The sequence below is a fragment of the Callithrix jacchus genome, chromosome 2 (genome assembly GCF_049354715.1).
Source record: "Callithrix jacchus isolate 240 chromosome 2, calJac240_pri, whole genome shotgun sequence".
NCBI lineage: Eukaryota > Metazoa > Chordata > Mammalia > Primates > Cebidae > Callithrix > Callithrix jacchus.
In genome coordinates, this window is record NC_133503.1 from 74,010,591 (window position 1) to 74,038,111 (window position 27,521).

Consider the following 27,521-nt stretch of genomic DNA (forward strand, 5'->3'; position numbering starts at 1 on the left):
AGAGTGGCAGTCCCCAGAATGAATCCAGCATCTAGCCATGGTGAAGGGACGCGCCTTGGAAATGGCCGCCTCCCACATCCCCCAGGCAGTCCCTACTTTGAAAGCAGCTACCTGCAACTGGATTCCTTTGTCTCTCCTCATCCTGTCTCCAAGTAAACAAGACATTCAGCTACTCAGGCTTTTCCTTCTTTCTGACACCTTTGGCTCACTTCCCCAGCTGTGAGTCGGACTGACCCCAGAGCCTAAGTACCCAGCCCTTCTCAGACACACTCCCTGACCTCAGCCATGACACTCAAATGCTTTTCCCCTACGGCATTCCATTAGGAAGCTTTTCAAACATCTGGAAAAGAGGCAGCCTTTGGACATCAAAGTCTCACCTCACCCCGAGGTCCGCCTGCTTTATCCCACAGCCGCTGCTCTCCATTCTCCATCTGCCCATCTTGTCTTTTTATGCTGACGTCAGTCTGCTCTGTCCCAAGCACTGCAGCAGGCACATCCTGAACCAGTGCTGGATGGTGTTTTTGTTGTTTTTGGATTTTTCTTGAGACAGAGTCTCGTTCTGTTGCTCATGCTGGAATGCGGCACAATCTCGGTTCACTGCAACCTCTGCCTCCTGGGTTCAAGTGATTCTCCTGCCTCAGCCTCCAAAGTAGCTGGGATCACAGGTGCATGCCACCACACCTGGCTAATTTTCTGTATTTTTAGTAGAGGCTGGGTTTCAACATGTTGGTCAGGCTGGTCTCGAACTCCTGACCTCATGATCTGCCCACCTTGGCCTCCCAAAGTGCTGGAATTACAGGCATGAGCTACCATGCCAGGCGAGTGCTGGATGTTTTGCAAGTAACATCCCACATGGAGTCACACCATAGAATGGGTGAAGGGGGAGCATCTGGGTTCATGGAATGGAGGCACCTCACCTGGAGCAACCACCTCACCCTGGCTTAAAAATGAAAAGCCCCTCGTCTGGGCACAGTGGCTCACGCCTGTAATCCCAGCACTTTGGGAGGCTGAGGTGGGTGGATCACCTGAGGTCAGGAATTTGAGACCAGCCTGGCCAACATGACAAAATCCTGTCTCTACTAAAAATAAAACAAGTAACTGGGCATGGTGGTACACACCTGTAACCCCAGCTACTCAGGAGGCTGAAGCAGGAGAATCACTTGAGCCAGAAGACAAAGGTTGCAGTGAGCCGAGATCGTGCCATTGCACTCCAGCCTGGAAGCCCCTGCAAGAGTCCTGGGTGAAGCAGACAGTTGGTCTCCCAGCCTCACCCTACATGGGCACCTGAGGCCCCTTTGCTGGGGCTCCTGCGCATTCTGAGGTGCATGGGTTAAAAACCCTATGGGAACCTCCCTGGCCTGGTTCAACCCGTCTTCTCCTGTCCAGTGGCGTCTCTCCCACAGTCCAGGTCAGAGACAGCTGACCTTGGCCACCACTCCACTGGGCAGGGAGCTTTCCTGCCACCCCCATGTGGCAGTGCAGACCATACCCTAGGGACCCAGGACAGTCATCCAGTGGTCAGGATTCAAAGAAAGAGAGAGGATGGGGACGGGAACATAGAAAAAGACCACCTAGCTACCTAGATCAGGGACATCAACCCAGCCTACACCAGGGCTGGTCTTCCTGGGGGTACTGGGATCTGCAGGACGGTGGAGAGGGTGCACAGGGACACCTGGGGTGGGGCACCTGTGTATAGTGAATGAATGAGGAAGTGAACAAGTGTAAAGTAAACGAATGAGGGCGTGAACAAGCGTGTAGCAAACGAATGAGGGAGGGAACAAGCGTGTAACGAACAAATGAGGGAGTGAGCAGGCGTGTAGCGAACGAATGAGGGAGGGAACAAGCGTGTAGCAAACGAATGAGGGAGGGAACAAGCGTGTAGCAAACGAATGAGGGAGGGAACAAGCGTGTAGCAAACGAATGAGGGAGGGAACAAGCTTGTAGCAAATGAATGAGGGAGTGAGCAGGCATGTAGCGAACGAATGAGGGAGTGAGCAGGCATGTAGCGAACGAATGAGGGAGTGAGCAGGCATGTAGCGAACGAATGAGGGAGTGAGCAGGCATGTAGCGAACGAATGAGGGAGGGAACAAGCGTGTAAGGAACGAATGAGGGAGGGAACAAGCGTGTAGCGAATGAATGATGGAGGGAACAAGCATGTAGTGAATGAATGAGGGAGGGAGCAAGCGTGTAGTGAACAAATGAGGGAGTGAGCAGGCATGTAGCAAACAAATGAGGGAGTGAGCAGGAGTGTAACGAACAAATGAGGGAGGGAACAGGCATGTAGTGAACGAATGAGGGAGTGAGCCAGTGTGAAGTGAATGAATGAGGGAATAAACAAGCATGTAGTGAATGAACAAGGGAGTGAACAAGCGTAAAGTAAACGAATGAGGGAGGAACAAGCGTGTAGTAAACAAATGAGGGAGTGAACAAGTGTGTAGTGAACGAACGAGGGAGGGAACAAAAGTAAAGTGAATGAATGACGGAGGGAACAAATGTGTAGTGAAGGAATGAGGGAGTGAGCAAGCGTGTAGCGAATGAACGAGGGAGGGAACAAGTGTGTAGTGAAGGAATGAGGGAGGAAACAAGCGTGTAGTGAATGGATGAGGGAGGAAACAAGTGTGTAGTGAATGAATGAGGGAGGGAACAAGCCTGTAGTGAATGAATGAGGGAGGGAACAAGCCTGTAGTGAATGAATGAGGGAGGGAACAAGCCTGTAGTGAATGAATGAGGGAGGGAACAAGCGTGTAGTGAATGAATGAGGGAGTGACCGAGGACCTCACTCTGCAAGCACCGACTGCAGGGACACTGGCTTGGGTAGGGGTTGGGGATGCCCATGGGGTCTGGTTCGAGGTTATGCACTCAGATGGGGGCCAGGCAGGAGGGAGGGTGGCCAGGAAGAGGGAGGCCAGGTCTCCAGGGTGTGGACGTGCTGGATGTGCTGGGGACGCTGAACACTGGCAGTCCAGTCCGGAGGCCAGACTGGTTGGATCCAGTGGGCACATTGACAGGTGGTCGTAACTATGAGGAACCCTCTCCCTCCACCCACCTCCACCAGTACCCAAAAGGACCTGGTGATTCCTTCTAATTTGAGGCGTATTTTGTACAGCAAAATGGAAGACCCTACGTCATAGCTCAATTCATTCTGACGTGAAGCACTCAGGTAACCAGCATCCCAGTCAAACGCAGAGCACTTCAGCCAGGCTGGCCAGGCACAGCTTCCCTGACAATAGGAACATTCCCTGTCTAACTGTCCCATTCAGGGGAGCCACGGGGCCACACGTGAAGCATGGCTGGTGCCACTGAAAGACTGAACTTTATGTTTCTTGTATTTTAATTAATTTTAAACTTAATTACATCAATTTAAAAGGCACAGGTGTGCTTTCACCAAAGCAGAGCATAGCCTGGGAGCTGCTGACCTGGAGCTGTGGAGTGAGGTGGCCACGGTGCTGACCTCACCCTCGGATGGGTGTTGCCTGCTCTTGGGTTCAGACTGGGGGGTGTGGAGGGCACCAGGAGCATCTCACCATTGAGCACCCCTCCTCCCTATGTGCGCACCCAAGCCCAGGCCTTCGGTTTCAAGCAGCATGGCACCCTAGAGGTGGCCTTCATTTGTTTATTCGTACTTCTATTGATGGATGGTTGGGTGGCTTCCAAGATCCTGCTCTCAGGCTCAAAGGCCTGGGAAGATTTCCAAACACGTCTCGTTGTGGACACTTGTTTACATCTGGGGGTACATAGCCAAGTGCAGGCCTGTGGGCTGGCTGGATGGTCCTGAGTTTCACAGCGATTTCTGCACTGGGTCACTCCTATGCCCCAGAAGCCAGGCCTCCTCCTCTGGGAGTCCCCACCTGACCCAGTCCCCGGCCTGAGTTCGTAGGTTCTAGCCTTGAGTCTACCAGTGGCTCCAGGTCAGCCTGGTGTGAATGCAGCCCATACAGTTGTGCTGGGCAGGAACCTAGGGCTGCGTCGTTTCCTTTTGCAGATCTGGACAGCTTGGATTCTGAGCTGAGTGTTGGGGACAGGGCAGGGCAGGATCCTGGCCTCCTCATAAAATCAGACTTCCAGATAAGACATGTAGAAAAACATATGGATGATATCAAAACATCTAGAAAAAAAAAAATGAAATAGCCAGCATTGAGTGTTTATTCAGCACACAGCATTGTGATATAACATACAGGCTTAAGGGCTGGGCAAGGGGGCTCATGCCTGTAATCCCAGCACTTTGGGAGGCTTGGGCGGGAGAGTGGCTTGAGGCCAGAAGTTTGGGGCTAGCCTGGGCAACATAGCAGGGTCTTGCCTCTACAAAAATGTGAAAATGAAAGTTAGCTGGCTGTGCCGGTGTGTCCCTATAGTCCCAGAAAATCTGGAGGCTGCAGTGAGCTGTGATCGCACGATTGCACTCCAGCCTGGGCAACAGAGTGAGATCCTGTCTCAAAAAAAATTTAGAAGGCATGGTTTATAAACATTATTTTAGAGGCCATAGAGAATCTTTAATAGGGATTCTTTTTTTTTCAGTCAGAGTTTTGCTCTTGTTGCCCAGGCTGGGGTGCAGTGGTGCGATCTCAGCTCACTGCAACCTCCGTCTCCTGGGTTCAAGCAATTCTCCTGTCTCAGCGAAATAAAACAATCAGATTTCCTTCATGATGAAAGCTGCATCTCGCCCCCCAAATGTGCTGGAGCCCCTGGAGTGGGTCTGGGGCCTACTAGTCTGTGCTGCCGTCCCGGCGCCACACCCACGACCGGCTCTTGTCCTCACAGGTCACTGGCAGTCTGGCCGCAGTACTCCTCCCTGGGCTTGCAGCCCATCCGGTGTGCCAGCATCCCGGGTCTGGTCCCCAAGCAGCTGCACTTCTGCAGGAACTACGTGATCATGCCCAGCGTGGCCAAGGGCATCAAGATTGGCATCCAGGAGTGCCAGCATCAGTTCCAAGGTCGTTGGTGGAACTGCACCACCATCCACGACAGCCTGGCCATATTTGGGCCCGTGCTGGACAAAGGTATGGGGTGGTCTTGGGGAGGGCAGGAGAGTCTGGAATGGGACAGAGCTTCCTGCCTGGTGCTCCCTGGCATTCTTGTCTGTGCACAGAGGGAACGGGCACTGGGGTCTTTCCCACTTACCTCGGGGAGGATGGTCTGAGGCTGGAGCAGGACTGAGCCTGCGGGGTCATTCAGGCACCCCTCCTCCTTCTGCTCCCTGGAGAGGAAAGCCGGCGTTCTTAGGGTGACTCCACCACTCCCAGCGGTGGGGCTGCTCCCAGGAGCCAGGGCACAGGCCAGGCTTGCAGAGGAAATACACAAACTTAAAGACCCAAAAGAACGGAGAGGTTTGGGGACACCCTGGGGAAGAAACAGCGACAGAAAGACAGAGAGACAGACAGAGACACAGAGAGAGACAGAGACAGAGACACACAGAGAGAGGAACAGAGAGATGGAGAAAGATAGAGACAGGGCCATGCAGAGAGAGACACAGAGAGAGAGAGAACACACACAGAGACAGACAAACACAGAAAGAGAGAGAGAGACAGAGAGGGATAGAGAGACTGAAGGAGAAAGACACAGAGGAATAGAGAGACAGAGACACAAAGATGCAGAGAGAGACAGAGAGACACAGAAATAGAGAGACAGAGTGACAGAGAGAGACACGCAGAGAGAAACTGAGAGACAGAAAGACACAGAGAGAGACAGCGAGACACAGAAATAGAAAGAGACAAAGTGACAGAGAGAGACACACAGAGAGAAACTGAGAGACAGAGAGACACACAGAGAGACAGAGAGACACAGAAATAGAGAGACAAAGAGTGACAGAGAGACACACAGAGAGAAACTGAGAGACAGAGAGACACAGAGAGAGACAGAATAGGCACAGGATTACAAAATTGGCATGTTTTTTAAAAAGTTGAAGTGGAATTCGCATAACAGAAAGTCCATGATTTTAAAGTATTCAACTCAGTAGCATTTGGTATATTCACAGAACTGGCAGCCATCACCTCTGCCCAGTTCCAAAATATCACTTATCACTCAAAAAGGAAACCCATGCCCCTTTAAGCAGCCATTCCCATTCCTCTCCCCTCCATAGCCCCTGGCACTCACCCACCTGCCTTCTCCCCTGGGACTTAGCTACTCTGTGGGTTTGAGAAATGGCATCGCTAAATACCTATCCTTTGCATCTGGCTTTTTTCGCTGAGCTGTGGACAGTTGATTCGCCTGCACTGCAGACAGTTTCAGCACTTATGCCTGTTCCTGGCTGAATAATATTCCATTCATAGATGATCCACTCTGGTTTATTCGTTCTTCAGCAGATGCACGTGAGTGTGGTCCCCACCTTCAGTGAGTAACACTGCTGCAGCCTTCTTGGACATATGTGTGTCTGAACACCTGTTTTCACACCTTTTGGTGTCTGTATCTAGGAGTGGAATTGCTGGGTCACAGGGTAATTCTGTTTCACTTTGAACTTAGGAGGTGAGTGCTACAATGGTCTGTAACCATTGCACTCTTTTCTGCAGTGGCTGCACCATTTTATGTTCCTGCCAGCTTTGTCTGAGGTTTCTGGCTTCTCCACATCCTCACTGACACACTGTTTTCCGGGGTTTGTGTTTTTCACTTCTAGCCATCCTCGAGTGTGATGTTGAACCTCCTGATTTCAGTTTGTGCTTCCCGGATGACTGATGACACCAAGCACCATTTCATGGGCTTTGGGGCCATTCTATGAAAAGTTTAGTCAAGTCCTTTGCCCATTTTTAAATTGGATTCTTTGTGTTTCTGATGTTGAATTGTGAGTGTTCTTTATATATTCTGGATACTGGGTGCACATCAGAGGTATAATTGGTGAATAGTTCTCTCTCATCGTGTAGGTTTTTTCATTTTCCTGAGATGTCCTTTGATACACAAAATTTTTTAATTTTAGTGAAATCCAACTTATTTAGATGTCATACTGAAGCAAGAAATTGCTAACCTAGGTCACAAAGATTCACATCTATGTTTTCTTCTAAGAACCTAATAGTTCATCTTTACTTTGAAGTGTCTCACCTAATATTTGTGTAAGGTGTGATGTAAGAATCCAACCACGTTCTTTTGCATGTGGAAATTCAGTTATTCCAGTACCTTCTATTGAAAAAACTGTTCTTTTTCCCATCAAATGGTCTTAGCACCCTTGTTGAAAATCAATTGGCCATAGATATGAAGGTTTATTTCTGTACTCTCATTTCCAGTCCATTGGTTTGTATGTCCTGTCATCAATAACACACTATTCTGATTGTTGTAGCTTTGTGGTATGTTTTGAAATTGGGAAGAGTAAGTTTTCCAACTTTGTTTAAAATTCCAGATTGTGGGGGGCAGGAAAAAAAGACTATTTTGGCTATTTGGGGTCCCTTTCAACTCTATATAAATTTTAGAATTGGTTTTTCCATTTGTGCAAAAAAAAAAAAAGACTGATGGGATTTTCATGGGGATTGCATAAATTCTGTAGGTTGCCTTGGGGAGCATCACCTCCTTAACAATATTAAGTCCTTTAATCCAGGAGCTCAGGATCTTTCCATTTATTCATTTATTTAGGTCTTCTTCCTTAATTTTTTTCTTTTTGAGACAGGGTCTCACTCATTGCTCAGGCTGGAGTGCAGTGGCATGATCACCACTCATTGCAGCCTCGACCCTCAGGTTCAACCCACTTCAGCCTCCCAAGTAGCTGGGACTACAGGTGTGCACCACCATGCCCCACTGATTGTTTTATGTTTTGTGAAGATGGGGTTTTGCCATGTTGCCCAGACTGTTCTCTAACCTCTGGGCTCAAGCAATCCACCTGCCCTGGCCTCCAAAAGTGTTGAGACGACAGGACATGAGCCACTGTGCCTGGCTTCTGTAATTTCTTTCAGCCATGTTTTGTAGTTTTCAGGATATGAGTTGTGTACCTCAATGGTTAATGTGTTCCTAAGTACTTGTTTTCTTTTTTATGCTATTATCAATGGAATCATTTTCTTTTCTTTCTTTCTTTTTTTTTGGCTCTGTCGCCCAAGCTGGAGTGCACTGGTACCGTCCAGGCTCACTACACTGCCACCTCCCAGGATCAAGCAGTTCTCCTGCCTCCGCCTCTGAGTAGTGCCACCATGCTTGGCTACATTTTTGTATATTTTGTTTTGTTTTGTAGCGATGAGGTCTCTCTATGTTGCCCAGGCTAGTCTTGAACTCCTGGGCTCAAGTGATTCTCCCACTTTCCAAAGTGCTGGGATTACAGGCATGAACCACTATGACAAGCTTGAAATTGTTTTCTTAATATTTTTTCAGAGTTTTCTTTGCTGATACATAAAAATACAACTTTTTAACAAAAAATATATTTTCTTAGTTTTGATCCTCAACTGTAACTGTGGTTAATTTGTTTGTTAGCTTTGAGAAGGTCTTGTTGAATCATAGAATTTTCTACACATAGGTTGATGTCATCTGTGACTGGAAAGCACTGCAGTTCTTCCTTTCTGATTTGGTTGCCTTTTATTTTATTTTTTTTTCTTTCCTCATTGCTCTGGCTAGGACTTTCAGTCCTATGTTGAACAGAAATGGTCAGAGTGGACTCCCTTGCTCCTAATCTTAGGGTGAAAACTTTCAGCTGCCTGCATATATGGTATTGGCTGCAGGTTTTTCATTCTTTCTTTTTATTTGTTTATTTTTAATTTTTATTTCAATAACTTTTGGGGCACAAGGATTTTTCGTTACTTGGATGAATGGTTAGTGGTCTGCTGAGATTTTAGTGTACCCCTCACCTAGATAATGTGCATTGTACCCAATATGTGGTGTTTTATCCCTGGCTTCCCTCCAGGCCTCCCGCTTCTGAGCTTCCAAAGTCCATGATGTCATTCTGTATGCCTTTGTGCGCTCATGGCTTAGCTCCTACTTGTAAGTGAGAACATAGGATATTTAGTTTTTTCACTCCTGAGTTATTTCACTTAGAATAATGGCCTCCAGCTCCATCCAAATTGCTGCAAAAGACATGATTTCATTCCCTTTAATGCCTGAGTAGTATTCCATCGTGTATCTATACCACATTTTCTTTATTTTAGTTTAGTTTTTTGAGACAGGGTCTCACTCTGTCGTCCAGGCTGGAGTACAGTGGCACAATCTCAGCTCACTGCAACCTGCACCTCCAGGGTTTAAGTGATTCTCCTGCCTCAGCCTCCCAAACAGCCGGGACTAAACGCACCTGCCACCAAGCCGCACTAATTTTTGTTTTTTTAATAGAGAGGTGGTTTCACCATATGGACCAGACTGGTCTTGAACTCCTGACCTCAGGTGATCTGTCCACCTCGGCCTCCCAAAGTGCTGGGATTACAGGTGTGAGCCACTGGGCCTGGCCTCATATACCATGTTTTCTTTGTCCACTCATGAGTTGATGGGCACTTAGGCTGGTTCCGTGTCTTTGCAGTTGGGAATTGTGCTGCTGTGAACATATGTGTGAAAGTGTCTTTTTCATATAATGACTTCTTTTCCTTTGAGTAGATACCCAGTAACGGGATTGCTAGATTGAATGGTGCAAATACTTTCAGCTCTTTAAGGAGTCTCCATACTGTTTTCCAAAGTGGCTGAACTGACTGGCATTCCTACCAGTGGCGTATAAGCATCCACCACATCTGCGCCAACACTACTATTTTCTGATTTTTTAATAATAGCCATTCTTGCAAAAGTAAGATGGTAGCTCACTGTGGTTTTGATTTGCATTTCCCTGATGATTAGGGATGTTGAGCATTTTTTCTTATGTCTGTTGGTCATTTGTGTATCTTCTTTTGAGAATGTACACCATGGAATACTACTCAGCCATTAAAGGGAATGAAATAATGTCTTTTGCAGCAATTTGGATGGAGCCGGAGGCCATTATTCTAAGTAAAACCTTCTCATGTCCCTTGCTCACTTTTTAATGGGATTATTTGTTTTTTCTTGCTGGTTTGTTCGAGTTCCTTGTAGATTCTGTTTTTTAGTCCTTTGTCAAATGCATAGTTTGCAAATATTTTCTCCCACTCTGTGGGTTGTCTGTTTACTCCGATGATTATTTCTTTTCCTGCGTAGAAGCTTTTTCGTTCAACTAGGTCCCATTTATTTATTTTTGTTTTTGTTGCATTTGTTTTGGGGCTCCTAGTCACAAATTCTTTGCCTAAGTTGATGCCTAGAAGAGTTTTTCCAATGTTGTCTTCTGGAATTTTTTTTAGTTTCAGAATTTTTATAGAATTATCCTTCCAGAATTTTTATAGTTTCCTGATCCCACTACCAGGTATCTACCCAAAGGAAAAGAAGTCATTATATGAAAAAGACACTTGCACACACATGTTCACAGCAGCACAATTCCCAACTGCAAAGACGTGGAACCAGCCTACGTGCCCATCAACTCATGAGTGGACAAAGAAAACGTGGTATATAAGGCCAGGCATAGTGGGATTATACCTGTAATCCCAGCACTTTGGGAGGCAGAGGTGGACAGATCACCTGAGTCAGGAGTTCGAGACTAGCCTGACCAACAGACTTCAAGACTTAGACTTTAGTCTTTGATCCATCTGGAGTTGATTTTGTGTAAGGTGAGAGATGGGCATTGAGTTTCATGCTCCTACATGTGGTTTGCCAGTTTCCCCAGCACCATTTATTAAGTAAGATGTCCTTTTTCCAATTTATGTTTTTGTTTACTTTGTTAAAGATCAATTGGCTGTATGTAGTTGGCTTTATTTCTAGGTTCTCTATTCTGTTCCATTGGTCTATGTGCATACTTTTATACCAGTATCATGCTGTTTCAGTCACTATAGCCTGATAGTATAATTTCAAGTTGGGTAATGTGGTCCCTCCATATTTGTTTTTGCTTAGAATTGCGTTGGCTATTTGGACTCTTTCTTGGTTCCATACGATTTTTTTTTTTTTTTTTTTTTTTTGAGACAGATTCTCACTCTGTTGCTTAGGCTGGAGTGTAGTGGAGCAATCTCGGCTCATTGCAACCTCTGCTTCCTGGGTTTAAGCCGCCTCCCAGATTCTCCTGCCTCAGCCTCCCAAGTAGCTGGTATTACAGGAATGTGCCACAATAGCTGGCTAATTTATTTTTATTTTTATTGTATTTTTGGGAGAGATGGGGTTTCGCCATGGTGGCCAGGCTGGTCTTGAACTCCTGACCTCAAGTGATGCACCCACTTTGGCCTCCCAAATTGCTGGGATTACAGGCTTGAGCCACCATGCCTGGCCAATTCTATGTAAATTTTAGGATTTCTTTTCCTAATTCTGTGAAAAATGATGTTGTCATTTTGACAGGAATTGCATAGAAGCTGTAGATTGCTTTGGGCAACATTGTCATTTTCACAATATTGATTCTTACTGTCCAGGAGCATGGGATGTGTTTCTGTTTATTTGTGTCATCTATGATTTTTTTCAGCAGTGTTAGCTGCAGGTTTTTCACAAATGCCCTTTAGCCAGTTGCCCCAGGTGGCAGTGGCTTTTATTGAACTTTCAAAGTTATCAAAGCCCACCCTTCAATTAGCCACTGCTCCATCCTGAGAGAGTTCTGAGTTAGGCAAAATGAAATTTTTTGACCCAGACAGGTTAAAACAGACAAACAATTCCTTGGGGAAAAGGTCTGCTCTGCTCCTTCCAGAACTATCTGGAGGTGGGCTCCCCTCCACTATGGGAACGCCAGCCCCATCTGTCTTCAGGACTTCACTGTCCTGGAGGCTTGTGGGCACCACCACATGAAAACACCGCCAGACTCTCCTTGCCTGTGAGGGCAAGGTCACACTGCTTCCTCAATTTGACATTCGCTGGGTTATGGTAGCCCTTCAGCTACCCTCCAGAGATCTAGCAATGTTAGTACTAACCATTTGTGTCTAATTTTTGGGAGGGCCCGGAGCTTCTTCCTGGGTTCCAGGCTGAGTTCTGGGAAAAGGACACTGATCCCACCACTTGATGGAGCGTCAAGGTTGCTTTGGGAGGCCAGCATGTAGGGTGGAATTGCACAGCACCATCTACCCCAGGGTGGGCCAGCGCAGTCCTGGGACACAGGGGACCACAGCTGTGCTGAGCATGTGGTCAGTAGGCCCAGGAGACCTGGGAAGCCACGGTGCTGATGGAAGGGTGCTCGGACACAGGCGAGATGGTCACTCTGGGAAAGTCCTCCCATGGACCTCGCCATCCTGGGGTGCTGCTGGCAGGATGCCCAAGGCCGAAGTTCATCTCACTTCACAAATCTGCTTCTCTGCTTGCTCCCTCATTTCATAATGGACAACTCCAGTTCTCTGTTGCTCAGGTCAAAGACCCTGGGCCCCTGGCTGCCACCTTACCATCCTCTCTGTCCTCCCTGCAACCACTTGAATGTCTACGCTCCCCCCCCAATACCTACATTGAAATCCTCACCCACAAGTGACAGGGTTAGGCGTGCCTCTGGGACGTGGTCGGGTCGTGAGGGTGAAGCCTTATGAGTGGGATCAGTGCCACTGAGGCTGAGGTGGGAGGATTGCTTGAGGTCAGGAGTTCAAGACCAGCCTGGGAAACACATCAAGACCCCATCTCTGCAAATATGAAATATGTTAGCCAAGCATGGTGGTGCATACCTGTAGTCCCAGCTACTCAGGAGTGGTCACTTGAGCCCAAGAGGTGGAGGCTACAGTGAGCCATGATGGCACCACTGCCCTCCAGCCTGGGCAACAGAATGAGACCCTGTGTCTAAAAATTATAAAATAAAAATGGATAGGCTAGACACGGTGACTCACACCTGAAATCCCAGTGCTTTGGGAGGCTGAGGTGGGCAGATCACTTGAGGTCAGGAGTTCGAGACCAGCCTGGCTAATATAGTGAAACCTCATCTCTACTAAAATACAAAAAAATTAGCCAAGGGTGGTGGCGGGCGCCTGTAATCCCTGCTAGTTGGGAAGCTGAGGCATGAGAATCACTTGAACCTGAGAGGCGGCGGTTATAGTGAGCTGAGATCACACCACAGGCTCCCTCAGGAGTGTCCCCCATGCTCACTCCTACACCCTCACCCCACCTTGACCCTCCACTCAGCCCCATGAGCTGATGATGCTGTGGAAGGAGAGCATGGTCTTGCTTAGCCCGTACAGCCAAATGCGAAGGAAGACCACAGTCCTCTGTGGGGGGGGGTCTGGCTCTGGGGACCATGCCATGCATGGCAGACTAGGAGAGCCCCTGCGTGTGCAGCTGACACTGCCTCCAGGGGTGGCGGGGCCTGGCTGAAGCCATCCGGGGGCAGAAGCCCTCCAGCATCCGGCAGTCCTGGCCATGCCCCAGCCCCCATCACAGGCCTGTGTTCTTCAGGCATGGAGAAGGCGCTGCGGGGCAGAGAGTGGGGACAAGAGGGTCAGGCTTAGAGCCCAGGCACTGGTCACTGAGGGCCTGGAATGAGGACATCTCTGATGAACACGTTAGGGTCTTTGTAGGAAAAGAAACTGGAGTGAAGGGAGGTTGGGTGGTGGCCTTCCTGTGACCTTGAGTGAGGGGCAGCTCACTTCCTGGAGCGTCAGTGTCTCATTTATAAGATGGAAGACTTAAGCTTGTCAGACTTCACAGAGCTGCTGGTTGGGGTAGTGTCCAGTGCAGCTCACCTGGGCACAGCTGCCAGGGTACATAGGGGTCAGGTCCCAGGGCTGTGCAGCTCATCCAGTGTGTTGGAGAGTGTGTGTGGCATGTGAGTGTGCACGTGTGTGGGAATGTGGTGTGATGTAGTGTCATGTGTGCACAACATGCACGTGTGTGGTGTGTGGTGTGTGTGTGTGGATGTGCATGCATACATGTGGCTGTGGCATGCAGGTGTGTGTGTGGCTGTGGTGTTCACATGTACATGTAGCTGTGGTGTGCATGCGTGCATGTCACTGTGTTGTGCACGTGTGCATGTGGCTGTGGTGTGCATGTGTGTGTGTGGCTGTGCATATGTGTGTGTGCTTGTGTGTGTGCATGCCTATGTGTGCATGTAATGCAGTTGCTGCCCGCTAGGATTCTTGGGCTGTGCTGTAGCCAGTGGTGGCATGGAAGGAGGCATGGGCAACACATACACTACAGAAGGCCAAGAGGCACCAGACTGGCCCTGTGCCATGTGGCTGCTGGCTCCAGAGCCAGGATGGGGTACTTAGGGCTGAGAAGGAAGCAGGGATTTTTAGGAAGAAAGTGGAACCCTGTTGTGCTTGGAGACACACCAAGTGATGGAGGAAGGCTGTGCTGCATGAGATCGGAGGGGAACCCGCTATTCTGGAAAGCCCTGCTACCCTCAGGAGTCTTTAGAGTATTCCATTGCCCTCCAGAATGTCAGAGTGTCCCTCGCTTGTGGAAGCGGGGAGGACACCTGCATCAGCTCGCTGACTCTCACCCTGGGCAGCTGAACCCAGCTGGGGGCCAGGAGGAAGCTAGCCTCGTGAGTCACACCATTCAGGAATCCTTGGGTCTGCCCTCCAAGCTGATCCTTGGGGAGCCTGTGCCATTGCTGTCTGGATTGAACTACGCCCATGGAAAGGCACAGATCTGCACAGATGGGAATCCCAGCCAGCAGATAGGTGCTGGGGCCAGCCAGTTGAATGCAAAGCCCCAAAGTTGGTGAATACCACTGGGTCCTAAACCCAATGGCACCTCCAGCTGCTTCAAAGAGAGGCCTTTGAATGAGTCCTTCTCTGGAGCCCCCAAATCTATGGCCTAGGAGCCTGGTCATATACCAGAAAGTCCTTCTTTTTATGGCTGAGTAATATTCCATTGTATGGCTAGACCATATTTTGTTTATCCATTAACTCATTGATAGGCATTTGGGTTGTTTCAATTTCTTGACTATTATAAATAATGTTTTTTGTGTGAATGTGTATTTCCAGTTCTCTCTGGCACATACCTAGGAGCAGAATTGGGTCATAGAGGCACTCTGTGCTTAACTTTTTGAGGAACTGTCAAACTATTGCAAAGTGTCTGCACTATTGTGCATTCCTGTCAGCAGTGTCTGAGGGTTCTGAATTCTGACATCCCCACCAGCACTTGTTATTTTCTGCTTGTGCCATCTTGGTGGGTGTGAACAGTGTCTCACTGAGTTTTCATTTGCATTTCCCTGACAACCAAGGATGCTGAGCATCTTTTCATGTGCTCATTGGCCACTTGCCTCTCCTCCTTGGAGTAATGTCTCTTCCACTCTTCTGCCTACATTTTAATTGGGTTATTTGTCTTTTTGTCGTTGAGTTGTAAGAGTGCTTTATATAGTCTGCATACAAGTCCTTTATCCAGTACATGATTTTATTTTGTATCATGGGCAAATATTTTTTCCCATTCTGTGGTCATCTTTTCACTTACTTGATGGTGTCCTTTGATGCATGCAAGATTTTAATTTTGATGAATTCCAATTTATCAACTTTTCCTTTGGTTTCTTGGCCATATCTAAGAGACCATTGCCTCACCCAAGGTCATAAAGATCTACTCTTAATTAGGTTTTTTTTTTTTAATTTTTTATTGGATTATAGGTTTTGGGGTACATGAGCAGAGCATGCAAGACAGTTGCGTAGGTACACACATGGCAGTGTGCTTTGCTTTTCTTCTCCCCTTCACCCACATTTGGCATTTCTCCCCAGGCTATCCCTCCCCACCTCCCCCTCCCACTGGCCCTCCCCTTTTCCCCCCAATAGACCCCAGTGTTTAGTACTCCCCTTTCTGTGTCCATGTGTTCTCATTTTTCATCACCCACCTATGAGTGAGAATATGCGGTGTTTCATTTTCTGTTCTTGTGTCAGTTTGCTGAGGATGATGTTTTCCAGATTCATCCACGTCCCTACAAACGACACGAACTCATCATTTCTGATTGCTGCATAATATTCCATGGTGTATATGTGCCACATTTTTCCAATCCAGTCTATTATCAATGGGCATTTGGGTTGATTCCAGGTCTTTGCTATTGTAAACAGTGCTGCAATGAACATTCGTGTAATTAGGTTTTTTAAATAAGAATTTTACAGTTTTAGGCCAGGCACAGTGTCTCACATTTATAACCCCAGCACTCTGGGAGGCCGAGATGGGTGGACCCCTTGAGGTCCGGAGTTCGAGACCAGCCTGACCAACATGGAGAAACCCTCTCTCTACTAAAAATACAAAATTAGCTGGGCGTGGTGGCACGCGCCTGTAATCCCAGCTACTCAGGAGGCTGAGACAGGAGAATTGCTTGCACCCAGGAGGCAGAGGTTGTGGTGAGCCAAGATCAGACCATTGCACTCCAGCCTGGGCAACAAAAGTGAAATTCACACACACACACACACACACACACACACACACACATGCACAAATAATTTTACAGTTTTAGCTCTTACATCTCAGTCTTTATTTTAATTTTCATAGACGATGTGAGGTAGGGTTCTAGTCACATTCTTTTACATGTGGAAATCCAGTTATTCCAGCACCATCTGTTGCAGGCTGTTCTTTCCCCTTTTAATAGTCTTGGCACCCTTACTGCAAATCATTTGGCCCTAGATGTATGAATTTGTTTCTGGGCTCTTTTTTGTTTTTTGAGACAGAGTCTAGCTCTGTCACCAAGCTGGAGTGCAATGGTGCAATCTCGGCTCACTGCAACCTCCGTCGCCTGGTTCAAGTGATTTTCCTGCCTCAGCCTCCAAAGTAGCTGGGGCTACAGATGCACACCACCATGCCCGGCTAATTTTTTTGTATTTTAGTAGAAATGGGGTTTCACCATGTTGGCCAAGATGGTCTCAATCTCCTGAACTCATGATCCGCCTGCCTTGGCCTCCCAAAAAGCTGGGATTACAGGCATGAGCCACCGAGCCCAGCTGGGCTCTTTATTCTATTCCATTGTTCCATATGTCTGTTTTTATACCAATGCCACACTGTTTTGATTATTGTAATTTTGTAGTGTTTTAAAATTAGAATACGTAAGTCCTCTAGCTTGTCTTTCTTTTCAAGGTTATTTTGGCTATTTGGAGGCCCTTACAATTCCATATTAGTTTTAGTATTAGCTCATCAATTTCTGCAAAGAAAAAACCTTAGATTTTTAGAAATTGTGTTGAATGTGTAGATCAATTTAGAAAATACTGTTCTACTAATATTATGCCTTCTGGTCCATGAACATAGGATGTTTTCCCATTTATTTAGGTCTTTAATTTCTTTCATGACATTTTGTAGTTTTCAGCATACAAATCTTGCACTTATTTTGTTAAATATATTCCTAAGTATTTTACTCTTTTTGATGCTGTTGTGAATGAAATTGTTTTATTAATCTCATTTTTGGATTGTTTGTCACTGGTGTATAGAAATGCAAATGAGGCCGGGTATGGTGGCTCATGCCTGTGATCCCAGAACTTTGGGAAGCTGAGACAGGGAGATAACTTGAGGTCAGGGGTTCAAGACAAGCCTGGACAACATGATAAAACCTTATCTCTACTAAAAATACAAAGATGAGCCAGGCATGGTGGTGCATACCTGTAGTCCCAGCTACTCAGGAGGCTGAGGAACGAGAATCACTTAAGCCCAAGAGGTGGAGATTGCAGTGAGCTGAGATCGCATCACTGCACTCCAGCCTCAGCAACAAAGCAAGACTCTGTCTGAACACACACACACACACACACACACACACACACACACACACGATTTTTCATATGGATCTTATACTCTGATACCTTGTTGGAGTTGTTTATCAGTTCTAATAGATTTTTTTATTTGCAGATTCCTTAGGGCTTTCTACATGTAAGATAGTTTTATTTCTTCCTTCCAATATGGATGCACTTTTTCATCAAAACAAACAGCTCTCAGTCTTTCAACACTCAATAGGATATTAGCTGCAGGTAGGCCCATCTTGCTTTTATTTTTTTATTTATTTTATTTTATTTATTTTTTTATTGCATTTTAGGTTTTGGGATACATGTGCAGAACATGCAAGATAGTTGCATAGGTACACACATGGCCGTGTGATTTGTTGTCTTCCTTCCCTTCACCCACATCTGGCATTTCTTCCCATGCTATCCCTCCCCAGCTACCCCCCACCACTGTCCCTCCCCTATTCCCCCCAATAGACACCAGTGTGTAGTGCTCGCCTCCCTGTGTCCATGTGTTCTCATTGTTCATCACCCACCTATGAGTGAGAACATGTGGTATTTCATTTTCTGTTCTCGTGTCAGTTTGCTGAGAATGATGTTCTCCAGATTCATCCATGTCCCTACAAAGGACACGAACTCATCGTTTTTGATTGCTGCATAATATTCCATGATGTATATGTGCCACATTTTCCCAGGCCAGTCTATCATCGATGGGCATTTGGGTTGGTTCCAGATCTTTGCTATCGTAAACAGTGCTGCAATGAACATTCGTGTGCATGTGTCCTTATAGTAGAACGATTTATATCCTTTGGATATATACCCAGTAATGGGATTGCTGGGTCAAATGGAATTTCTATTTCTAAGGCCTTGAGGAATCGCCACACTGTCTTCCACAATGGTTGAACTAATATACACTTCCACCAGCAGTGTAAAAGTGTTCCTATTTCTCCACATCCTCTCCAGCATCTGTTGTCTCCAGATTTTTTAATGATTGCCATTCTAACTAGCATGAGGCGGTGTCTCAATGTAGTTTTGATTTGCATTTCTCTGATGACCAGTGATGATGAGCATTTTTTCATATGTTTGTTGGCCTCATATATGTCTTCTTTTGTAAAGTGTCTGTTCATATCCTTTGCCCATTTTTGAATGGGCTTGTTTGTTTTTTTCTTGTAAATCTGTTTTAGTTCTTTGTAAATTCTGGACATCAGCCCTTTGTCAGATGGGTACACTGCAAACATTTTTTCCCATTCTGGTGGTTGCCGATTCACTCTAGTGACTGTTTCTTTTGCTGTGCAGAAGCTGTGGAGTTTCATTAGGTCCCATTTGTCTATTTTGGCTTTTGTTGCCAATGCTTTTGGTGTTTTGGTCATGAAGTCCTTGCTACTCCTATGTCCTGAATGGTTTTGCCTAGATTTCCTTCTAGGGTTTTTATGGTGCCAAGTCTTATGTTTAAGTCTTTAATCCATCTGGAGTTAATTTTGGTGTAAGGTGTCAGGAAGGGGTCCAGTTTCTGCTTTCTGCACATGGCTAGCCAGTTTTCCCAACACCATTGATTAAACAGGGAATCCTTTCCCCATTGCTTGTTTTTGTCAGGTTTATCCAAGATTGTATGGTTGTAGATGTGTTGTGTTGCCTCCGATGCCTCTGTTCTGTTCCATTGGTCTATATCTCTGTTTTGGTACCAGTACCATGCTGTTTTGATTACTGTAGCCTTGTAGTATAGTTTGAAGTCCGGTAGTGTGATGCCTCCTGCTGTGTTCTTTTTGCTTAGAATTGACTTGGCTATGTGGGCTCTCTTTTGGTTCCATATGAAGTTCATGGTGGTTTTTTCCAGTTCTGTGAAGAAAGTCAATGGTAGCTTGATGGGGATAGCACTGAGTCTGTAAATTACTTTGGGCAGTATGACCATTTTCATGATATTGATTCTTCCTAACCATGAACATGGAAAGTTTCTCCATCTGTTCGTGTCCTCTCTTATTTCGTTGAGCAGTGGTTTGTAGTTCTCCTTGAAGAGGTCCCTTACGTTCCTTGTGAGTTGTATTCCTAGGTATTTCATTCTCTTTGTAGCAATTGTGAATGGCAGTTCGTTCTTGATTTGGCTTTCTTTAAGTCTGTTATTGGTGTAGAGGAATGCTTGTGATTTTTGCACATTGATTTTATTTCCTGAGACTTTGCTGAAGTTGCTTATCAGCTTCAGGAGTTTTTGGGCTGAGACGATGGGGTCTTCTAGACATACTATCATGTCGTCTGCAAATAGAGACAATTTGGCTTCCTCCTTTCCTATTTATATACCCTTTATTTCTTTTTTTTGCCTGATTGCTCTGGCTAGAACTTCCAGTACTATATTGAATAAGAGTGGTGAGAGAGGGCATCCTTGTCTAGTGCCGGATTTCAAAGGGAATGCTTCCAGTTTTGCCCATTCAGTATGATATTGGCTGTTGGTTTGTCGTAAATAGCTTTTATTATTTTGAGATACGTTCCATCAATACCGAGTTTATTGAGGGTTTTTAGCATAAAGGGCTGTTGAATTTTGTCAAATGCCTTCTCTGCATTGATTGAGATAACCATGTGGTTTTTGTTTTTGTTTCTGTTTATGTGGTGAATTACGTTGATAGACTTGCGTATGTTGAACCAGCCTTGCATCCCACTACTTGATCATGGTGGATAAGCTTTTTGATGTGCTGTTGCAATCGGCTTGCCAGGATTTTATTGAAGATTTTTGCGTCTATGTTCATCATGGATATTGGCCTGAAGTTTTCTTTTTTTGTTGAGTCTCTGCCAGGTTTTGGTATCAGGATGATGTTGATCTCATAAAATGATTTGGGAAGGATTCCCTCTTTTTGGATTATTTGGAATAGTTTCAGAAGGAATGGTACCAGCTCCTCTTTGTGTGTCTGGTAGAATTTGGCTGTGAACCCGTCCGGACCTGGGCTTTTTGTGTGTGGTAGGCTCTTAATTGCTGCCTCAACTTCTGACCTTGTTATTGGTCGATTCTATTCATAGTTTCGGCTTCCTCCTGGTTTAGGCTTGGGAGGACACAAGTGTCCAGGAATTTATCCATTTCTTCCAGGTTTGCTAGTTTATGTGCATAGCGTTGTTTGTAATATTCTCTGATGATGGTTTGAATTTCTGTGGAATCTGTGGTGACTTCCCTTTTATCATTTTTTATTGCATCTATTTGGTTATTCTCTCTTTTCTTTTTTATCAGTCTGGCTAGTGGTTTGTCTATTTTGTTGATCCTTTCAGAAAACCAGCTCTTGGATTTACTGATTTTTTGAAGGGTTTTTGTGTCTCTATATCCTTCAGTTCTGCTCTTATCTTAGTTGTTTCTTGTCTTCTGCTAGGTTTTGAGGTTTTTTTTATCTTGTTCCTCCAGCTCTTTCAATTTTGATGTTAGGGTGTCAATTTTGGATCTCTCCACTCTTCTCGTGTGGGCACTTATAGCTATATATTTTCCTCTGGAGACTGCTTTAAATGTGTCCCAGAGATTCTGGTATGTTGTGTCTTCGTTCTCACTGGTTTTGAAGAACTTCTTTATTTCTGCCTTCATTTCATTGTTTATCCAGTCAACATTGAAGAGCCAGTTGTTCAGTTTCCATGCAGCTGTGTGGTTCTGAGTTAGTTTCTGAATTCTGAGTTCTAACTTGATTGCACTATGGTCTGAGAGACTGTTTGTTATGATTTCCATTGTTTTGCATTTGCTGAGGAGTGATTTACTTCCAATTATGTGGTCAATTTTAGAGTAGGTTTGATGTGGTGCTGGGAAGAATGTATATTCTGTGGATTTGGGGTGGAGAGTTCTGTAGATGTCTATCAGGTTTGTTTGTTCCAGGTCTGAGTTCAAGTCCTGGATATCCTTGTTAATTTTCTGTCTGGTTGATCTGTCTAATATTGACAGTGGAGTGTTAAAGTCCCTCACTATTATTGTGTTGGAGTCTAAGTCTCTTTGTAAGTCATTAAGAACTTGCCTTATGTATCTGGGTGCTCCTGTATTGGGTCAATATATATTTAGAATCATTAGCTCTTCTTGTTGTATCGATCCTTTTACCGTTATGTAATGTCCTTCTTTGTCTCTTTTGATCTTTGTTGCTTTCAAGTCTATTTTATCAGAGATGAGAATTGCAACTCCTGCTTTTTTTTTTTTTCTTTTTTTTGCTCTCCATTTGCTTGGTAAATTTTCCTCCATTCCTTTATTTTTGAGCCTTTGTGTATCTTGCATGTGAGACGGGTTTCCTGGATACAGCACGCTGATGGGTTTTGGATTTTTATCCTATTTGCCAGTCTGTGTCTTTTGATTGGTGCATTTAGTCCATTTACATTTAGGGTTAATATTGTTGTGTGTGAATTTGATACTGCCATTTTGATGCTAGCTGGCTGTTTTGCCCATTAGTTGGTGCAGATTCTTCATTATGTTGATGCTCTTTAGCATTTGGTATGTTTTTGGAATGGCTGGTACTGGTTGTTTCTTTCTATGTGTAGTGCCTCTCTCAAGAGCTCTTGTAACGCAGGTCTGGTGGTGACAAAATCTCTGAGTACTTGCTTGTTCACAAAGGATTTTATTTTTCCTTCACTTCTGAAGCTCAGTTTGGCTGGATATGAAATTCTGGGTTGAAAGTTCTTTTCTTTAAGGATGTTGAATATTGGCCCCCACTCTCTTCTGGTTTGTAGGGTTTCTGCCGAGAGATCTGCTGTGAGTCTGATGGGCTTTCCTTTGTGGGTGACCCGACCTTTCTCTCTGGCTGCACTTAGCATTTTCTCCTTCATTTCAACCCTGGTGAATCTGCCGATTATGTGCCTTGGGGTTGCTTTTCTTGCAGTATATCTTTGTGGTGTTCTCTGTATTTCCTGGACTTGAATATTGGCCTGCCTTGCTAGGTTGGGGAAATTTTCCTGGATAATATCCTGAAGAGTATTTTCCAGTTTGGATTCATTCTCTTCGTCACATTCAGGTACACCTATCAAACGTAGATTAGGTCTCTTCACATAGTCCCAAATTTTCTGGAGACTTTGTTCATTCCTTTTTGTGCTTTTTTTTTGTCTAATCTTGGCTTCTCGTTTTATTTCATTGAGTTGATCTTCAACTTCTGATATCCTTTCTTCTGCTTGGTCAATTCGGCTGTTGAAACTTGTGCATGCTTCGCAAAGTTTCATGTTGTGTTTTTCAGCTCCTTCAATTCACACATATTCCTCTCTAAGTTGTCCATTCTTGTTATCATTTCCTCAAATCTTTTTTCAAGGTTCTTAGTTTTTTTGCATTGATTTAGAACATGTTCTTTTAGCTCATGGAAGTTTCTCATTACCCACCTTCTGACGTCTGATTCTGCCATTTCATCACACTCATTCTCTGTCCAGCTTTGTTCCCTTGCTGGTGAGGAGTTGTGGTCCCTTGTAGAAGGCGAGGTGTTCTGGTTTCAGGTGTTTCCTCTTTTTGTGCTGGTTTCTTCCCATCTTTGTGGATTTATCCACCTGTCGTCTGAGTAGTTGCTGATTTCCTGATTTGGTCTCTGAGTGGACGTCCAGATTGTTGATTATGAAGTATTTCTGTTTCTTAGTTTTTCTTCTAACAGTCTGGCCCCTCTGCTGTAGGACTACTGATGTCCACTCCAGGCCCTGCTTGCCTGGGGTACACCTGTAGCAGCTGTGGAACTGTGAGGGCCAGTTTCTTCTTCTGCTATCTTTGTCCCTGAATGATGCTTGCCAAATGTCAGGCTGATCAGTCCTTTGAGAGGTGACTCTTTGGATATACGGGGGTCAGGGAGCTGCTTGAGGAGACTGTCTGTACTTTATACTTGAGGAGACAGTCTGTACTTTATAGGAGCTCAAGTGCTGAGCTGTGAGCTCCATTGTTCACTCAGGGCTGCTGGGCAGGTACGTTTAAGTCTGCTGCAGCAGAACTCATAAAGCCCCTTTTTTTTCCTCAGGTGCTCTGTCCCGGGAACTTAGGGCTTTATTTATGAGTATCCATTACACTGTCCTGCCCAGCAAGGAGGCAGTCTAATCACTGCCTGCCTGTAGTGGCTATGCTGAGCTGCCATGGGCTCCGCCCTGCTGCCATGGGCTCTGCCCTGCTGCTGTGGGCTCTGCCCTGCTGCTGTGGGCTCCACCCTGCTGCCGTGTGTAATTCCCTGTAGTCCTGTTTATATGAGTGTGGTTAGAGCTGCCGTGGTGATGATGGCCCACCTCTGTAGTGGCTGACTCTCTCTGTTATGGCGGGTTGCTTCAGCAACAGCAGGCTGCATCAGCAATGGCAGTGTACCTCCCTAGGAGTTGAGTGCCTCGATAATGGCAGACGCCCCTCCCTCTCCGAGCTCCACCATCCTGGGTTCAGCTGTGCTTGCCATGAAACTCTCAACCTGGAGCATTTCCAATTGCTGTTTTGTTTGTTTTTGTTGGGGGTAGGACCCGCCGAGCCTGATCACCTGGCTCCCTGGCTCGGAGCCCTTCTTTTTTTTTTTAAGTTGAATGGTTGACTCTCTCCCAGGTGTTCCAGTCGCCTGCTGAAAGGGCACTGGGATCTGTGTGATTTCCCGTGCAGCGACCCACTGTGCCAGCTGGAACCACATTGCTGCCTGGGAATCTCCTGGCCTGGCTTTCTGTTTAAGTCCTGTTTAATCAGATGAATGTGCTAATCTGCCTTCAGATTAAACTGAAAATCTCCAATTGCTGGTTTAACAGGGCAACCAAACCAGTGTATTTTGTATGGAGTGCTGCTGCACTGCGGCCCTGGCCCAAACAGCAGCGCCAGCCCAAACAGCCGTGCTGGCGGCCCATGAGGCTCCTGCACCTGGGAATCTCCTGGTCTGTGGGCAATAAAGATCCATATGGAAATGCGGCGTCCACTCACCATCTGTGGTTTCACTGGGAGCTGCAATCCTGAGTTGGTCCTACAGTGCCATCTTCTCTCTCCCCCCATCTTGCTTTTAAACTTTACAGATCTAGATGTGAGAAAAACTTTGTTCACATAAATAAATAGATTAAATGGGAGCACTTAGTTGTCACGCACCTCTCAATTCTTTGACTTTTTCCAGAGTTATGTATGCCCAAACTCACATGGTGGCCTAGCATCAAAATGTTGAAAAAACCTTTCAGCATGTGACTCAGTTAGGTGCTCCTTAAACTTTGTGGAAAACAGAATAGAAGGTGCCTGATTTTCACAAGTTCCAGTCATTATCAATGGCTCCCACTCTTGGTTTCTGGGAGAAACTTGCTAGGGTTTGGCATGCTCCAGGAAAATTCGGGAGTCTCCTGAAACAAGGGCCAGGACCTCTGAGGGTCTCCCATGGGTCTAATATGTGACAGCATCCCTCTAGCACATGTCACAGGTATACATGTGGTGGAAATATACACAGTCTGTCCCTGGAAAAGCACAGAGATGCACTCTGCCACACAGCACATGCTTAGAAAGGATAAATTAAGCAAGTGACCTAAGGACAATGGTGCATGCCTTGGGCCACCAGGGGAGGTGGCCCCTGAGCTGAATCTTGAAGGATTTTCTTTCTTTAAAACACACATATCCAGTGCTTTCTAGGCACTGTTTAAGTTTTTGACACACTGTGGCCAGTTGAATCCTATTGCCCATCTAATGGGACCAACGCTGCAGTGGACTTGCTTTACAAATGAGGAAACCAAAGCACTGTGACGAAACAGAGACTCCAGCCTTGTCAGCCTGGCTCCAATGTCCCCAGGCAGCGGGGACAGCCCATATGAAGGTTGGGGCTGACGTGAAGGTGAGCAGAGCCCCCAGGCAGGCCCAGCAGTGACAAGGCCTAGCTGGAATGTACAGTTTAGGAATCACTGGAGGAGCCCAGGGCCCACAGGGATGGCAAGTGCAGCCTGGGAGGAAGTAGAGAGGGTAGGACTCCAGAGGATGCCCCATCCCTGCGTCCTGTGCATGCATCCCTCCAGGCAGAGCAGGGATGGATCTGCAAGGTCACTGAGAATTTCTCAAGGGGGCTCTTGGATTAATGCCACAGGGTCTCCAGGGGCAAGTGGGCCCCACAGATGCCCAGGTCCTGCCCTAAAGTGCTCAGCGTTGGGTGGGGGCAGTGGGGGCAGGAAGCCGCATTTCGGGTTGCTTTCCTGCTGCTGTGCTGGCCTCTCTGCAAAGGGCTGAGCTCCTGCTGCACTTCCAGCCTCCCTCCCATTTCACCCTAGGAGGGAAGATCACGAGCCCTGAAGTTCAGGACCAGCCTAGGCAATATGGTGAGACCCTATCTCTACAAGAAATAAAATTAATTAAATAAAATAAATTGAAAAGTAGAGGCTAGGCACGGTGGCTCACACCCCTAATCCCAGCACTTTGGGAGGCCAAGGCTGGCAGATCATGAGGACACAAGATCAAGACCATCCTGGCCAACAAAGTGAAACCCCATCTCTACTAAAAATACAAAAAATTAACCAGGCATGGTGGCACACACCTGTTAGTCCCAGCTACTAGGGAAGCTGAGGCAGGAGAATCGCTTGAATCCAGGAGGCGGAAGTTGCAGTGAGCCAAGACCATTCCACTGTACTCCAGCCTGGATGACAGAGCAAGACTCCATCTCAGAAAAAAAAAAAAGAAAAGCTAATTTTTGTATTTTTAGTAGAGACAGGGTTTCACCATGTTACCCAGGATGGTCTCAATCTCTTGACCTCGTGATCTGCCCGCCTCAGCCTCCCAAAGTGCTGGGATGACAGTGGTGAGCCACTGCACCTGGCCTGTTTTGGTTTTTTCTTTGCAAATTGCTGGGCATGGAATCTCTGGTTTGCCTGTGCTGCTTTGTGTGGGTCCACAGTGGCTTCTTGTCTGTAAGGCGGCTGGAATTTTGAGGCTTAATTCTTCAGTGTGTATGGTTGGGAGTGTGAGCTGTAAGTAGGCCTGGAGTTTTTTCTCTTTCTTCCTTCCCTCTCCTCCTTCCCTCCCTCCTGTCTGGATGATTTTTTGGCATATGAAAGTAACGTGTTCACTGTGGGCACACTGGGACATAGAGAAGATCCTGTGGCCAGTTTCTTTGGTTTGAGTCCCTTCTCTTGGCTCTAGAGAAAAAGAGGACTCTGTTTCACACATAATTTGTACATATTTCACTTTGTTTTCCTTCCTCAAGGTCAAGACTAGATTTGTTTAGTCACAGAAATATGGATGTACTTGCTGATTCATGAGCAGGTGGAAGCCTGTGGGGGTCGCCCCTGTGAGATGCTAACAACTTGGCCTCCGCCATTAGGTGAGCTTGATTCCTTAGACATTTTCCTGGATGGAGGCTGTTGAGGTATGAGTGAGAGGAAATTAAGAAGAGAATGAAAGAGAAAATTGAGAATGATTAAGCAGGACACTATTTTCAGCTTTCTTGGCCAATGAGATAATGGCTAGGTGAATGCCGAGTGGTCTCACAAGGCATTGTGTCCCCCTTTTGGGCTCCTGATCTGAACCTGTTTTATGACTTTGTTTACCAGGCATTGTTTCAGCCTGGCGACCTCTTCTGCGGTCCTTGTCTTTCGCAGATGCATGATTTACTACTGAGCTTGTGTCTTCTAGTTAATTAAAGATTGTTATCCAAGTTACTGATTGTTCTGACAATGTTGATAATCAGCATCACCTATTTTTCCCTTGATCTTTTATATCAGTATTTGTTCCCTTTGACAGTTCCTCAGAATCATCCCTCAGGAATTTTCTGTTCCTTTTATTGTTTGAATAATGATCTGCATTGAGGTAATGATGTTAAAAAGAAAACTATATAATGGAACCTACTGCACAAATAAAGTCGTTGTTTGGGCACTGCTGTTCGGGCACTGCCTAATCAGTCCTCCAGACCCTGTCTCTCTCTCTCTCTCTCTCTCTCTCTGTCTCCTTTTTTCTGCACACGCTCTCTTCCAGGTTTGGGACCCTCTCGCTGGACGAGATTCCCAGGCTCGTATCCAGTTCACAACAGAAGCCTCCCAGGGCAGTCATTTTTTTTTTTTTTTTTTTTTTTGAGACAGAGTCTCACTCTATTGCCTAGGCCAGAATGCAGTGGTGCAATCATGGCTCA

The 27,521-nt window shown here is 46.1% G+C and overlaps 1 protein-coding gene across 1 annotated transcript in view; it reads left to right on the forward strand.

Annotated features, from left to right (window-relative positions):
* Nucleotides 1-27,521, forward strand: part of LOC128931425 (uncharacterized) — a 94,366-nt gene that overhangs the window by 22,820 nt on the left and 44,025 nt on the right. Inside the window, exon 9 of the mRNA XM_054252388.2 lies at nucleotides 4,760-4,998. Within this exon, the coding sequence (XP_054108363.2) occupies nucleotides 4,760-4,998 (239 nt within the window). The remainder of the gene's footprint in view (nucleotides 1-4,759; nucleotides 4,999-27,521) is intronic.